Genomic DNA, 16,441 nt, shown 5'->3' with positions numbered 1-16,441 from the left:
AAAAGCATAATGAACATAAAAATTTTGCTATTATTTTCTTTTTAATGACTAAACATGATTTTAATGTTTTATATATAAAATTGACCACAAATGTTTGAATAACATTCGGGATTATTGATAGCAAAATTAATTTTTGACATAAGTTAAAAACAACATAATCATAATGTAACATGTATAAATTGTAGCTAATATTGTGAAGTGAGAAGTTCTTTTCAAAGAGAATTAAGATCCCTGTAACATCAGTATGTTGATTTGCTCTATTCTTATATTGTACATACCTTAAGACAGTAAAAGCAAAAAATTTGGCATTTCCCTGGATTAAAATAAAGCTACTTGTTCAATTTTACAATGATAATTTCTCAACACAATTCTTCACCATAATTTTTAACTAAAAATTTTACATTCTCTTTGCTGCACTTTATATATATAATTTGGAGATTGTAGATTAAACTAGACTGTCTTCCCCAAGTAAAATTATTAGTATGACATAATATGACTATTTAAAAAATAAAAAATCCTGTGATAACTACAAGTAAGCAAAACATGGCTTGGGATTAAACATTTAAAAAAGTAGAATGTTTCAGTTGAACAAATATTGAAATATGAGAGAAAAATCTTTAAAAACGCTAGTCATAAAGTTGAAAAAGCTTATAATTAATATTTAATGTGTTGAAGCAATTTTTTGCATATTGTATATTTTCTCTTTTGCTTTGTGTATATTAACCTATTGTTGTCATACAAATAAAATAAATTTATAAGAAAGAAACAAGCATTTACATTTACTTATTGCATAGGCAAATTATGTGTATCTTGTGGTTTGTTAATGTAATCTTGCTTGTAGTTCTATTAGTGGCAAAGTCTTTTAGACTGATGTTAGCTTTAAATGTTGTAAAAACTTCTTTTTTTTCGTATGTGTTTACATCTATTGAAAGTATGTCATTGACAGTAGTTATAGTTTATATTTAAAAGAAAAAAATTACAAGAATTTTATTAGAATAAGGATAATTTAAAACAAACGTTTGTTAATATTTGTTGTATATTCAGAATTTTATTTTGTGCACAAAAATAAGTTAACAAAATGATGTTCAATTTAAGACTTTAAGACTGATTTTGTTTTGTTTTTTGTTTGTCTTTGTTAAATTAACATACAGTCAGCCAAGTTGGCCACCATATTTCCACCAGTTAATAAATGCGGTTTATGTAAATCTAGAGATTTTGGAAAATACTTACAATATTTAACTCTGAAATTATTTACAGCATTGAACATCCTTTTGTGTTTTTAAGGAAATATGTTGTAAAAAAATGTAAATTGCATTGAATCTCTATTTGTTATGGCTTATTTTTGGCCATTTATATTTCATTTTTATTAAATACCAAGCACATTTCTTGGGATTCCTTATACTAGTTAAAAAGAAACACTCAGGTTGTAATAAATTCAAGCCTAATGTTTAAAGTGTTACTTATTTATAATAATTATATTAAATGTTTAACAAGTTAATAAGTTTTGTTATATAAGTATTGTTAGTGTAACATGACTTGTGTTTATATATATAATAGTATTACTTGTAATTAACGAACAAATAAATAGAAGGGAATGTCTCATTATTTAAATTAATATTGTCACAATGCTTTATAAATCATTTTTATAAGATGCAATACTTGCTTTAATTAAATGTCTTCATTATGTTAGAAAAAGTTAAGTATTTATACGAGTCTCAAGTCATTTTCATTTGACAATTTGTATTAGTTACCGTTACTGCAAACAAATTTATACTCTTTTTAAAATATTGTAATAAAAAGTTATAACACCAATTTTGTTTTATTGCTTTATTTCTTGAATGCTGAACAATAGCTTGCTCTCTGGGGCGTCGGTGGCCATAAGGTTTAGTTTTTGACACAGCGCTCATCACTGTAAGGTAAAGGTCCCGGGTTCGAATGGAGCAGCCCTGCATTCGAACCCGACATACTTACAAATGGGATTTTTTCAAAAACACTGGCACCCTCAGGGTTTATATTAAGACCTCTGCTGTTGCGAACCCTCGTTAAAAAAAAAAAAAAAAAAATACATCGCAATATATCCTGCATTGACTGGAGATTGAAAACTGGGGGTTTATTCAGATATTGTACTTAAATGAACTTAAGCATGCATAGTTTCTGCACAAATGAATTTCAAATTGTTTGCAAAGGCAAGTTTGAAAAAATGAATTTTTTTTAAAGTGTAAGAAATTTGTACTTTGCTGTTTTAAAATCTAAATGGGATGTAATTGTTTAGTAAGTAATTTGTTTAATTAAATTAAACACCCTGACTATATCTAATAAAATGCTACATCTAAATTTTAGAAAATGACTACATAAAATTAAAGATTTTTTGAGTGACAAATATTAAATCTATATTATTATTATTATTTGTTTTATTTAAATATTCAGATCAATGATTTTATTAATTTACAAAATTTCAATGTAAATTTAAAGTAAACAAAAATATTAAGCATGAAATGCTTTCCTGGCGGCCGTCCTCAGATTTAAAGCAGTGGAAAGTCAAAGGTTGCAATTCGGTTTTGTTTATCTGCTATAGATGTAGATTTATTGGGATGTTTGACTTTTGAAAACAACACAGGAAAAAAGAACATGTCTAATAGATTTCTTAAACCAGGTTTGTTGAAAATTATTAAATCTGAACATAATTCAACATTTATGAGTATTATTTTGTTTTTTGTTTCAATTATTTGTAATGTTTTGTTCTTTTGAAATGTATATTATTTTCTAGCTGATGAAGGTGGTTGGCAGGAGGACAAAAGCGACGTTAACTCGCTTAACAGTACAACATTTGTATTTAATAAAAACTTAGCGTTAGTTTTGGAACAGCAGAGAAAGAAACTACCAATTTTTAAAAATCGAAATGACATACTTTTCCTCCTTGAAAAATACCAGACACTAGTGCTTGTCGGGGAGACAGGATGCGGCAAAAGCACACAAGTCCCTCAGGTAAGCTTTTTAGTATAATATAAATTTTATATTAAACTTATTATGAAAGATACTCTGAGTGATGAACTACCGATCTTTTTGGCCTGCCTATTCTTTCTGGTTTGGTCTGTAAGGTATATTTCGGCATTTCATGAGCTCCACCCTGCTTATACCCCTGACCAGCTTATGTTGTAGAAGATGGTGAACTTATAAATCTCTGGTCTACTCATTCTTGCTGGAATTGTCATATATTTCACCATCTTCAGCGTTCAGGATTTTGGTAGTCATTAAACTACATTATAATTTGGTTCCTCACTAAATTAAATGTAAATCACCACCATCCCTAGGCACCACAGACTAATAAAATAATCATTTCACAAACTTTCATTTTTTTTTTTTTTCAATTTTAGTACTTGCTAGAATCTGGCTGGTGTGAGAATGGAAAGATCATTGGCATCACTGAGCCAAGAAGGGTTGCAGCGACTACTTTAGCCGTCAGGGTAGCAGAAGAAAGGGGCTCTCCATTAGGCCATACCGTTGGCTATTCGATACGCTTTGACGATTGCACTGACCCTGACAAAACTAAAATAAAGTACATGACAGAAGGCTTGTTAATGCGGGAAATGATGGTTGATCCACTTTTGAGATGTTATTCAGTTATTATGCTCGATGAGGTACATGAAAGGACTCTTAACACTGATATTCTAATGGGATTGCTGAAGAAAATTATCAAGGTAATATTAGTCCTTTTTATTGTATCGGCAGTTCTAATTTACTGATTATAATTGTATGTTGCAGAAAAACACAAATTTAAAACTAATCATTGCATCAGCCACAGTTGATGCTGAACTTCTGCAGCAGTTTTTCAATTTGAATCAGACTAGTGATGAAGGACGAGACACATCAACGATTCTTAGTGTTGAAGGAAGATTGTATCCAGTCACTGTCCATTATGTCCGAGGTTTACTTTTGTTAATATTACTTACAATTTAATAAATTAAAAAGTGTGTGTGTGTTTCTCAGCGAAATAGTACTTGATCCGCATTTTTAACTACCGTTACAACTTCTTCACAATTTGTTAATTATATTTCAATTGCATTCCAGAACCTGTAGCAGATTATGTGAAGGCGACTGTTGAAACCGTTTTGAAAATTCACACTGCTGAGCCTCAAGGTGATATCCTAGCTTTTTTGACAGGACAAGAAGAAGTGGATTTAGCAGTTTCTTTGCTGTCGGAACATGAAAGCAAGGACAAAGAATGTACGTAGATCAAATTAAATTTAAACAATCTAATTAATATTAAAAGTGTATATTAATTTTTACAGTGAAAATTTACCCGCTTCCTATGTACGGCTCTTTACCAAACACAGAGCAGATCAAAGTATTTCGCTACACTCCAAAAGGAATGAGAAAAGTAATCCTGGCCACAAATATAGCTGAGACATCAGTGACTATACCAGGTGTAAATTTCGGTGAGTATATTAACAATTAAAATTGCCCCTCTTATGTGTAACAACATGATTGTGACAAATTAGGTTTATTTTAAAAACAAAGAAAGTGTTAATGGTTATAATTAACCCTACAGCGGACACATATATAAAAATGACAGAAGTGGGCATGTGTTCAGTTCTGCATTTCATTTTTTTACTTTTTTGTCAAATCAACCAACAAAATCAAGACAAAAGAGCTTAATGTAAAACTACCTTAATAGCAACATTTTATTCATAATAATATACCATCATAGGAACAACTTTAGAATAATAACTAGTGCCTGGATATATATTTTCAGTAATTGATTGTGGATTTGTAAAGATGAGATGGTTTAATGCTGAGAGTTTTACTGATAGTTTGGTCATTGTTCCAATATCACAAGCGTCAGCTGAGCAAAGGGCCGGAAGGGCTGGACGAAACAGACCTGGCAAAGTTTACAGGTATATATATTTTTTTCTTAATTATAATTTAAAATTTTGTTTGTATTGCATTGTATACAGACTTTACTCAGAGGATGATTATGAGAAATTGATACCCGAGACACCTAGTGAAATGAGAAGGTCAGAACTGAGCGGAGCGGTTTTGCAATTGAAAGCTCTCGGTGTTGATAACGTTGTCAGATTTTCCTTTCCTACTGCTCCTCCAGCAAAATCGCTCCTTGCTGCAATGGAGCTACTTCACTCTCTCGGCGCTTTGACCGAGGATGCACAATTAACAAGGCCAATTGGGATACAGATGGCAGAATTTCCTTTAAGTCCATTACATGCAAAATCCCTTTTAAAATCAAGTAAATTTGTATTTTTAATTTTTAAACCTACAGTATTTTTTTTTTTTTTTTTAAATAATTTCAATCGTGTTTTTTTAGGTGAAATGGGCTGTTCAGAAGAAATGGCGATGATTTTAGCTTTGCTTCAAATTGAAAATATATTCGTCACTGTTCCCAGTGGTGCTATTTCCATTAAATCTAGAATAAGAAGAAGGCTGTTTGAAGTGGAAGAGGGCGATTTAATAACTGCACTTAACGTTTATAAAACTTATTTGAGAATTCCAGATCATGACAAGAAACAATGGTGCTATTTGAATTTTGTAAATAGAAAGGCATTAAAAAGGACAACGCATTTGCTAAACCAAATGGAATCTCTTTTAAGAGGTTTTAATCTGGAATTAGTTTCATGTGATGGTAAGTAATCTGCTATTTTGAGCCTTCAAATAATCTGGATCAAAGAGTTGTGATGGCTTTTGGTCGCGAGTCGGTGAACTCATGTTGAACCGGCACTTATTGGGTATGTCTCCATTTGTGGGTATTTTTTGTTATTCAAATGCATTTTGGCATTGTGCCATCTTCGGTGAGGAACTCTTCTGAAATTCGTTTGAATGACTTAAAAAAACCAGGAGATAGACCCAGTAAATGACTGTGACGGTTCACAGTTCAATATGAACCAGGATCATGGTATGGCCTTGATGAAAAAACAAATTCAGTTGTTACTACCTATTTTAAGGTCATCATCAGGGTTAAATAATCAGATCTTAATCTTAAGTATGTCTACAAATTGATATAATTAAATTTTTAATATAGAAAGTTTCAAAGTTCTTTGTAGTTACAGTATATACTTTTACATCCTTGGTAATTTTTTGATTGAGTTGGTCTTCAAAGAAATTTGAAACCATCTATTAACAACTTAATTATGTCATTTTGTAGACATACTTAAGGTTGTTTTGCCCTGATTATAGCCTTAAAATAGGTCAAAATCTCGGCAGTAACAATTGAATTTGTTTTTTCATCAAGACCATACATGATCCAGATTATTTGTGAGTAAAAAAAGTGGTCAATACATTTAACATTTTAAAAAAAATTCACCAATGTTTCCTTTTCAGGAAATGTGGAACTGTTATGTAAATGCATCGCTGCTGGGTTTTTTCCGAATGCAGCTTATTTACACCCTTCTGGAGTGTACAAAAGTGTGAGAGGAAATCAAGACCTGTATATTCATCCAACGTCTGTACTTTACACACTTCAACAGCCACAGTGGTAAATGAAATTAATAAAAATATTAAAAAAATCAGTAGTTATATGGAAAAAAAATTTACAGGGTTGTTTACACTGATACAATATTTACACAAAAGTTATTTATGAGGGAATTGACAGTCGTAAAGCCTGAGTGGTTAATTGAGCTAGCACCACATTTTTATCACAGGACTGTTGATAGAGGATAAACTGCTGAAACTTAATAAATTTAAAATATTATCAATTGTATTAATTGTTGTACATATTTTGTAAATACATGTTTAAAAAATAATCTTTTTGTTAGATAACTTACCAATTGTTAACTCATCTGTTAGTAGTGTATTTAATCTATTTGTACTTATTATATTACAATTATAATATTTTTTTAATCGTTCAGAATTAGATATAAATAAGTATAAATAAAATTTATTTTTTTATTAACAGTTTAGTCACTTCTAATCATTTTGGTTTGTTTGGTTTGCCTATCCTCTCTGGTGTCTTGGTTGTTTCAACTTTTCGCCATTATCAGTGGTAGTGTGTTTTTTTATTTTTATTTAAATAATAATTATACACAAATAATAAATATAAAAAGACTAATTTATTATTGTAGAACTATTGAGAACTTATTATTAGTTCAAACATTAGATTTCATAGACTGAACTTTTAGTATATCTAACAATACACCCAGGGCTAGTATGAATGAATTGTGGTGTGTAAATGTAATTTATTAGCGTGAATGCAGTTGTTTATTTTTAATTATATGAGGAATATCAAGTACAGTGGGGTAGTGTGAATGTAATTTAGATCAATTAGGTTTCGTGGTCCAGTTGACCAAATAAATTCTTTTCAATTAATTAATCTTTAAGTAAGGGGGGGGATTCGAACCCACAACCTTTCGCTAAATACGCCGCTGCTCTACCACTTGAGCTCTACCGCTCGTGACACTGACTTTTTTATCTCAACCAATACCTTATTTAAAGATTAATTAATTGAAAAGTAATTTATTAGCATGAATCATGAATGTGTGGTCTCATCTCCAATTAACTCAAGGAATATTGAGTACCCTGAGGTAGTATGAATAAATTGCGATGTGTGGATATAATTTATTAAAATGAATGGAGCGGTTTATACCAAAGAGGAATATCAAGAAACTGTGAACAAATGTATAAATATAATTTATTAGCATGAATAGAGTGGTTTATACCCAATTATCCTGAGAAATATCAAGTACACTGGGGTAGTGTGAATGTAATTTATCAGCATGTAGGGGAGCTTATCCCCAATTATCCCATGGAATATCAAATACTCTGAGGTAATATGAATAAATTTTGATGTGTGAATGTAATTTATTAGCATAAATGGAGTGTTTTATCCCCAACCATCTCAAGTAATAGTGAGTACACTGGGGTAGTGTGAATGAATCTGTGAATGTAATTTATTAACATGAATGAGGCTTATCCCCAATTTCGAATAGTACTCTGGAATTAGAGGATTGCTAACCAGACTATTCTGTTTTAATTATTATGGTTTTTGAACGTGTTTGTTATTTGTGTTATTTTATCCACAATTGACAAGGCCCTGAGGTACGGAAAGGCCAGCATATAGAGTAAAGGAAATAGAGTTGGTTATCGTTATATTGCATAACATTATAATTGGCTGGTGAAACTAGAAAAGATATGGAAGGATTGAAACATCAGGAATGCAAGGAAAGAATGGAAGGGTGGCACCGACCAATGTAATTTGCCAGTGCAAATGTGCAAAGATTGCTTGTAGTTGCAAGAACGAATTTTTAATATTCATGCATTTCCAAAACGAAAACAAGACTGATTCCCCTGAAATTGATATCAATGAAAAGATGAGTTTGTTGGTTGTCTAGTTCCTGAAAAGAAACCTAAAACCCAAGAATACTCTTTGTATTTCTGTAGGCTTTGGATTTTTTTTTACACAAGCTCAACAACAACAAGAATTAAAAAATATTTTACTAATAATGTTTTTTTTTTTTTTAATTCTGTGACTCTTTTATTCTTTCAATATTTATGAGTATTGAATAAGTTTTCCTGATGTTGACAAGTTGTAAAACCCAATGCTGTTTACAAAATGCAAAAATACATTTCATTCGTCGATTTTTTTTTTTTTTAGGAATTATATCTTTATTTATCAAACATGGAAAATAAAAAGACGAAAAACGTTGCTGGGGGCACTTGTTGATTGAGATAGTGATCCAATCACCCGACTAGTGATACCGTGATACCAGTAGCGTCACTTATTTGGCAGTTTGGACCCCCCACCTTTCAAGGTGATACCCTTTGTGGTGTGGACCTATCACCCATCCCCATTCCCTTGTGCTGCAACGTCTGGCCCGGTTTGTCTTCAGGTTTTTTCATTCCCAGCCGGCCTTCTTCAGTTAGGTAATATCTAATTATCTTTCTGATTATAGTAATGACGTTAATAGCAATTTATTAATCTGTTTTGACGGTTAGATCTGTTGTTCCATCTCACTGGCATCTTGTTACAGTGGATTTTTTGAAATTATTTACAGACAATTCTGTCCTGGAGGGAATATAACGTTTATTTAAAGACTTGCTGTAGTGTGATGGGAGAGAGGGACTGGAGGCCTTTCGTATATGGAGGTTTAGCTTCTTGTACGGCTGAATTTGGTATGGTAGAGAATTGTTTCTAGTTAAAAAAATAATTCTTTTGTGACATGGGATAGTTTTTTTTAAAAAATGACAATGAGTGCAGGTACTTTTCCAATTGACACGACGAAGACCCGGCTACAAGTCCAAGGGCAGATAATAGATCGCAGCTGTACCCGCCTGAGGTACCGTGGTATGACTGATGCCATCCTTAAGATATCGAAACAAGAAGGATTTAAAGCATTTTATTATGGGTAAGAAATATTTATTTTTGATGGAGCACAAGGGTGGTTCAAATGTAAACCAGGATCTTAGTACTTATATATCTGTTTCTTTATTTTTTATATATTTTTTATTTAATTACAACCTAGGTCTGTGGTGATTTAAAGATCTTTCCTAAGTCTTAAGTAAGTGACCTAACCATGTCTAAGCAGATGTCCCCTTGAAAAGTGCGCTCTACAACTTTGAGCACTTTTCTAGATCCCACTTAGCTAATTTATGTTCAGTCACCTGAAATACTTCTCTCCACTTCTAAGTAGAGTTAGCGATTATAACAGTTTTGCCCATCTTTCAAGGCAATATTTGAATGCGCTATGGCCAATAATAGATATTCAATTTTTCTCAATTCCAGGAACTGAACGAGATATAAACTCTATCACCTTCTTGTTTGAAACAGTTATAAACTATTTAAATTAGTTTAGTCCAGTCTGCCTGTACAGATTTGTTAACTTTCACTTTCAGGAAATTTCATGGTGTCCTCAGTTGTGGTTGGTCTGGTGGATGTGACAGATATCGGCAATTTTATAAACTAGTATATTTCTATCAATCCTCTCGTGTTCCACATAATTGTTTTGTTTTTAGAATGGCACGCTCAGGCCAAGTTGATGCTAAAACTATGCAGATATGGCCATATGATAGTATATAGATCTATGTACTGTTCTTAAGAATTTCATATGAATGAAGTTAAATTGCAATGACCTCAGCTTGGAAAATATTTCAGTTTTGTTTGTCAATATTCAGAGCTGTCCAATTTTTATTGCTTAAACTTCAATTTTAAAAAAATTTAGTTTCTTATTTTACCTTATTTCATACCATATTTTCACTGCAATACTTATAATTTAACATTTAAAGCAATTTTGATAAATTGGTTATTCATTTTATCTAAGGTCTTGGTTAAGATGAAAATTTTAGTGTCAAGAGCAGGATTCGAACTCACGACGTTAGGCTCAATACACCACTGCTCGAACCATTTGAGCTATTGTGACTACTATATCTGAAGTCATGAATTTTTTATAAAATTAAGATAATTTTCCACCAGAATAGTGTTTAAAACAAAGTGAATTTATTGATTTTTTTTTATTTTTAAGCTATTAAACATTTAATATTTGCATATGAGTATGTAGAAAGTTATGGACTTAAACTAGTTTTTACTTCATTACATATCTCATTACATCTGTCCGCAACACCTATTGGGACGTTAAATCCTCCTGTATGACAATTTATATTTTACATACCTTCATAACGCAGTTACAAAAGTAAATATAAAAAAAATCAACTTTTTTAATGGTGATGCGTTTACATATTTTACCCATTGTACAATAATGAATATCTACTGTAAGCCTTCCTAAGTATGTATTACAAACATATTGAAAATTCAAGAGGGCCATCTGTGTTTATTAGAATACCGTTTTATTTTACTGGACAATTTATATAATGTAAATATATTTGATTTTTAATAAATCTGTTCTAGAAATGATAAATATTTCGCACTAATACTAATAGGTTTAAAGTAAATAAAATATAGAATAGCTGAAAATGTTACAATTTAGTTTTAATTTTGAATTGTGGTGACGTATGCGAGTTGATGAAACAGTAACTTGATTCATATTTGCTTAGTGGTCATAATTGACCACATTGATTATTACAATTAATTATTCTTTTTATCTAAGGTTTTTGGTTGAGATGAAAAATTAGTGTCACAAGCAGGATTCGAACCCATGACCTTCGGCTCAAATAATAAGTGCTTTGGTTAAAAAATAAATAAAATAAAAAATAAAAATCAATAAATTAACCTTGTTTTAAGCAATACTATTCTATTTGGTGAAAAATTGTCTTAATTTTATAAAAAATTCACAACTTCAGATATACAAGTCATGTTGGTTCAAGTGATTAGAGCATGGGGTTAGAATCCCGCTCGTGGCACTAATTTTTAGTCTCAACCTTAGATAGAAAGAATAATTAATTGTAACTTTATTGTTGTCATGCCTATTCTTGTGTTGTTTTTTCTGTCAGATCGTCCATTGAGGAAAACCATTAAAATGGAAAAATATTGAAAGAAAAAATTGTAATTAATGGACAAAACCACCAAGAATAGACAGACCAAGATAATCGTGGATGATCAAGACTTGCACAAATCTTACTAATTATGCGACTGTTGTGTGCAGTTACAGAAATGATAAATTGACATTAATTAAAGGATGATTACAATTATTTTTCTTATCCAAGTAGTTTTTAATCAGTTCCTGAGATAAAAGATTGAAAATACAGTCCCGTCCAAATGCAACTTATTAATTTTCTCTTAGCTTGATTATTTTAATTCTATTTAAAAAAAATAAAATGGTGTGATTAAAAAGTGAATAATACACTTATGCCACAATATTAGAACTAATATTTATTTTCTGGACATCTTCCTTTCTTTAGGTTCCAGTTTTTATGTATTATATCCTTTTGTATTAACATAATTTTTACATTAATATAATATGTAACAAAAACTGGTTTATAATTCAGCCACCCTTGAATAACGTTTCAGGAATTAATTTGAAACCAGCAAGAAGGTCATATAGAAAAGAAGAAGACTTGTTTTGCAGTATGTTTATTTTTTTGTGTATGGACAAATGTAGCTAGTTTATCTTCTTACATGTGTCCTTGTTTTTCTAGAATATGGCCAGCTGTACTTAGGCAAGCCACCTATGGTACTATCAAGTTTGGTACATATTACTCTTTGAAAAGCTTCCTTGTCAACGGTGAGGAGGATGTCACGGTCAATATTTGCTGTGCAGTTGTTGCCGGCATGGTTTCTAGTGCTATTGCCAATCCGACTGATGTCCTCAAGGTCCGAATGCAGGTTCTTGGAGGTAGCTATGAAAAAAGAGGCTTGTTCGCATGCTTCAAAGAAGTCTATAGGAATGAAGGAATTGGCGGTTTATGGAGGGTAAATTACTCATCATAAAATTAGAATGCATATTCTAACAGAGTTTGTTTATTAGGGGGTTGGACCCACTTCACAACGGGCTGCAGTTATTGCAGCCGTGGAGCTCCCAGTTTATGACTTCTGCAAGCATCAGCTGATGGAGCGCTTTGGTGATAACATTACAAACCATTTTATGTAATAAGCGCAATTTGTTTGGCACATTGTTTTTATATTTAAATGTTTTCAATTTAAATACTTTTTTGCAGCTCCAGTTTCACTGCTAGTATAGGAAGTGCTGTAGCATCTACTCCTTTGGATGTTGTTAGAGTAAGTTTTTGATTTTTCTTTGTCTCTATGAAATTAACATATTGTATATTTTTTTCTAGACTAGGCTGATGAACCAAAGAAGGTTGTTAGTAGGTGGTAATAACAAAATATACACTGGAAGTATTGACTGTTTAATTCAGGTATGTAGTTTTTTTTTTTTTTTTTTTTTAATGAACCTTTAAAGGTACGTTAAAAATGAAATATTTCCCAATATAGGTTAATTTATATTAATATTGCTGAGAAAGTGATATATATTCCACAAGTTGACTGCATTGTCACCAAATTTAGACCTGCTGCTGGATGAATTTCATTTTTTATCGGGTTGTCCGGAAAATAATGCAGGATTTTAAGTTTTCATTAAAAAAAATCTATATAAAATATTCTGTTTACGTTTACAGAACACTTATTAATCCTCTTCCAAATGATATTGTTTGTTTACCTCTGTAGCATTCCGCTACTTGGAAATAATTCAGTCATCCTTATAATGTCAAAGCGAGAATTTCGTACGATTTTCTTTTACGAGTTTAAACTCGGCCGAAGCGGAGCCCAAACGGCTAGAAACATTAACCAAGTCTGGGGCGAGGGTTGTGTTAATGAGTGCACTGTGCAAAGGTGGTTTAAAAAATTTCGGGAGGGAGATTTCAGCCTTGAAGATGAAGAAGGTCGTGGAAGGCCTTCCTCTCTTAATGATGATGTTCTGCGATCAGTGGTGGAAGAAAACCCCAAAACAACTGTTCGAGAACTTGCAGAGCAACTCAAAGTCAGTAAAACGACCGTCGCTGACCACCTCAAGGCGATTGGAAAAGTGAAAAAACTCGAAAATTGGGTTCCACACTCATTAAACGATCGCCAAAAAAATCAGCGCTTTGATGTTTGTGCATCACTTCTTTGTCGAAACAAAAATGACCCATTTCTGGCCAGAATTGTTACATGTGACGAAAAGTGGATTCTCTACGATAACACTAGACGTTCTGGACAGTGGCTCGACAAAGGAGAAGCTCCAATACATTTTCCAAAGCCCCCAACTCATCAAAAAAAGGTAATGGTTACGGTATGGTGGGCTTCATTTGGTTTAATACACTACAGCTTCTTAAATCCTGGCGAAACCATCAATGCTGAATCATACTGTAACCAAATTAATACCATGCATCAGAAATTGGCAGTAATGAAGCCCTCTTTGGTCAATCGGAAAGGGCCCATTTTGTTGCATGACAACGCTCGACCACATGTGTCACGTGTAACGTCACAAAAATTATTGGAGCTTGGCTATGAAACTTTGCCTCACCCACCCTACTCTCCGGACCTCTCGCCTACTGACTACCATTTTTTTAGACACCTGGACCACTACTTACAACACATAATATTCAAAAATCAAACGGAACTGGAAAATGCATTTATTGACTTTATCAATTCTAAAAATTCTGAATTCTACTCAGACGGAATTAATAAGTTACCAACACGTTGGGAGAAATGTATTGAGAGTATGGGAAATTATTTTGATTAAAGAACATTGCTTTAAAGTAACTAGTTTCTTTTTTTTTGTTTAATACCAAAATCCTGCATTATTTTCCGGACAACCCAATAATTCTAATGCATCTAAATCTTGATTATTTATTCTTTTCTTAAGAGGTTATGTACAGTAGAATCTCAGTAATGGTCTGGTTTATTAAGAAATGTTTACTGTAAATTTTGAAAACAAAACAATAGGCTAACTTATACGTTAAAACAGTAGGACATGTGAAATGAAATAGTAAAAGCATGAAAGTGCTCCCAGTATGGAATGTGAGATAATTGGACAGTTAATATGTTAAACTAATTTGAACATATTAATATGATTTTGGACCAAATACCCCCATGTCCGGCATACAGAGAAAGGTTGCTCAATGTGTCCCACCTAATTGAAGGGTGCAATTCCTTGGCTCCATTCAGAGAGCTTGCAAGAATTCTACCCGAATTGAGAATTGTCCTTGGACAGGGCAGTAAGTAATTGGGTTCCCAGTTTTACTTCTTGGAGGAAACGGGGTTATTCTATTGCATGTAGTAATAATTGTTATATACACCTAGTTTGTGTTGAGAGGGAATGTATTTATTAGCATGAATATAAAGAATGAAGAAATGAATTTATGTGAGAGAGTCTATGGCTAGTTGTATATGTGTAAAAGGTGATGGAGAAATATAAAAAGCTCAACTCCATACCCTAATTGAATGAATGGTATGAAAATAGGAGTTGTCTGTAAGAATGAATGCGATTATGGATGGGTATGGTGCTGCATGCATCGGGTGCTGAATTGACTTAGCTGTTGACAGCACCCCCTCCCCTAGAGCTCAACTTTGGTGGCTGGATGGATAAGACTGAGGTCTGCCCCCGGACTGCCAACGCCTGGGGTGGCTGATTCTCAAGTCTGCTGGTAATTTACTGTAAATAGCAATAGCTGGAATTGCCAGGGGACTACAAGAAGCCTAGGCACAACTCTGTACATGATTGTATGTTTGTACATACATGTGCGGATTTGAGCATATGCATATCCAAATTAATATGGATTTATTATTGTGATAAAATGCTTGATAAACACTTATAATTTTTTTTTCTTCTTGTGTTCTAGACTGTAAGACACGAAGGGTTCTTGGCTTTGTATAAAGGTTTCACACCGACTTGGGTAAGGATGGGTCCTTGGAACATAATATTTTTTATAACTTATGAGCAGCTCAAGAAGTTTTACTGAAGTGCAATTAGAAGTGCCTGATATAATTAAAAACATTTGATCATGTTAAAGGGATGTAAATGGAGGTGAGCAAATTGACAAATCGAACGAGGCTGTATTACAATCAGGTTTTAAACGTTTTAACTCTCAGCAATTCAAGCTGAAATAGATTTTAGAGGAAACAAAATTATCAATTCAAATTTAATGCATATATCACATATTGTACTATTTAAACGGGGTAAAAACAAAAATATAATAACTGCACTTTGTCCATAAAACTTAAGGAGAGAGAAAAAATTCCAAATATTTGTATGTGGTTTTCTGGGTGGAAAACACATTCCAAAGAAAATTGCAAGTCCAATCATTTTCCAATATTTGAAAAGATGTGGTTTATATGATTGTATGGGAAAGGACCAAAAGAGGAAAACATTATTTTAGAAGTCACTGTTTAACATTCTCTTTCCACTGTAATTGTAGTAAGCACAAATGTAAGGAATAATCGCCAAAGATATTTTCATAAAAAAGTCTTTATTATAAACAGTTTAAATTGCATTACTTAGTCAACTTTTTGTTATTGACATTAAAAATTGTATTTTTAAATTATCTAGTCATTCCAAATTTAAATATTAATGTCCAGGTTTGATGCAGATATTTCAAGATGGTTTCTTGATAAAGAATATTGTTTGTGTTTTTGATCTTGCAAATTCTTTCAACTTGTTTCCTTCTTTAATCAAAGGCAAAAAAACTGCCAATAATTTTAGGAGAAATCTTGCTAAATTTTAACGATTCGTCCTAAAATATCCACCCTAATTTTGGATTGACTATCATCACCTATTTGTGAATAATTGTGATTTAATTATTTTTGTTAACTTGCATTTAATTTGCATATGGGAAAAAACCCAAACCAGTTTAGGCCTATGCCTTCTTGTTAGTTGTTAAATTGTAACTATTGTATATGGGTATTTTATTTAAACGATAAATAAAATAGGGTATGTGTCGCAAAGCAAGAACTGTGATTGATAATGTTATTTTGAAAATTGAATAAAGTTTAAGCAAAAATTGTAAATGTTATTGACTTTGATTTCTAACTTCTTAAATGAAATTTTCTAATATACTATTTTTTTAT

The 16,441-nt window shown here is 32.0% G+C and overlaps 2 protein-coding genes across 5 annotated transcripts; both read left to right on the top strand.

Annotated features, from left to right (window-relative positions):
• The first annotated feature begins 2,542 nt into the window (after positions 1-2,542).
• On the top strand, positions 2,543-6,785 carry LOC106667983 (probable ATP-dependent RNA helicase DHX35). The gene is made up of 11 exons (XM_014396339.2): positions 2,543-2,653; positions 2,768-2,985; positions 3,375-3,698; positions 3,763-3,925; positions 4,069-4,224; positions 4,290-4,436; positions 4,754-4,895; positions 4,956-5,242; positions 5,321-5,635; positions 6,331-6,484; positions 6,546-6,785. Exons 1-11 carry the CDS (start codon positions 2,629-2,631, stop codon positions 6,667-6,669), a joined length of 2,055 nt encoding a protein of 684 aa, XP_014251825.1. The 5' UTR covers positions 2,543-2,628; the 3' UTR covers positions 6,670-6,785.
• A 1,974-nt stretch (positions 6,786-8,759) lies between these two features.
• On the top strand, positions 8,760-16,381 carry LOC106667926 (mitochondrial uncoupling protein Bmcp). Of its 4 annotated transcripts, none has more exons than XM_014396219.2 (8): positions 8,760-8,868; positions 9,000-9,117; positions 9,203-9,350; positions 12,034-12,307; positions 12,363-12,481; positions 12,553-12,613; positions 12,673-12,753; positions 15,217-16,381. In XM_014396219.2, exons 2-8 carry the CDS (start codon positions 9,054-9,056, stop codon positions 15,334-15,336), a joined length of 867 nt encoding a protein of 288 aa, XP_014251705.1. In that variant the 5' UTR covers positions 8,760-8,868; positions 9,000-9,053; the 3' UTR covers positions 15,337-16,381. The 4 variants fall into 4 exon arrangements, with proteins under 4 accessions (XP_014251705.1, XP_014251704.1, XP_014251708.1 ...); XM_014396218.2 differs by having other exon boundaries at positions 8,762-8,868; positions 8,941-9,117; XM_014396222.2 differs by having other exon boundaries at positions 8,762-8,868; positions 8,941-9,122.
• The last annotated feature ends 60 nt before the right edge of the window (positions 16,382-16,441 follow it).

This window comes from Cimex lectularius, unplaced genomic scaffold (genome assembly GCF_000648675.2).
Source record: "Cimex lectularius strain Harlan isolate CLEC.00 unplaced genomic scaffold, Clec_2.1 scaffold149, whole genome shotgun sequence".
NCBI classification, from domain to species: domain Eukaryota; kingdom Metazoa; phylum Arthropoda; class Insecta; order Hemiptera; family Cimicidae; genus Cimex; species Cimex lectularius.
The sequence above is the reverse complement of the archived record's forward strand: the minus strand, read 5'-3'. Positions and strand labels throughout refer to the sequence as shown.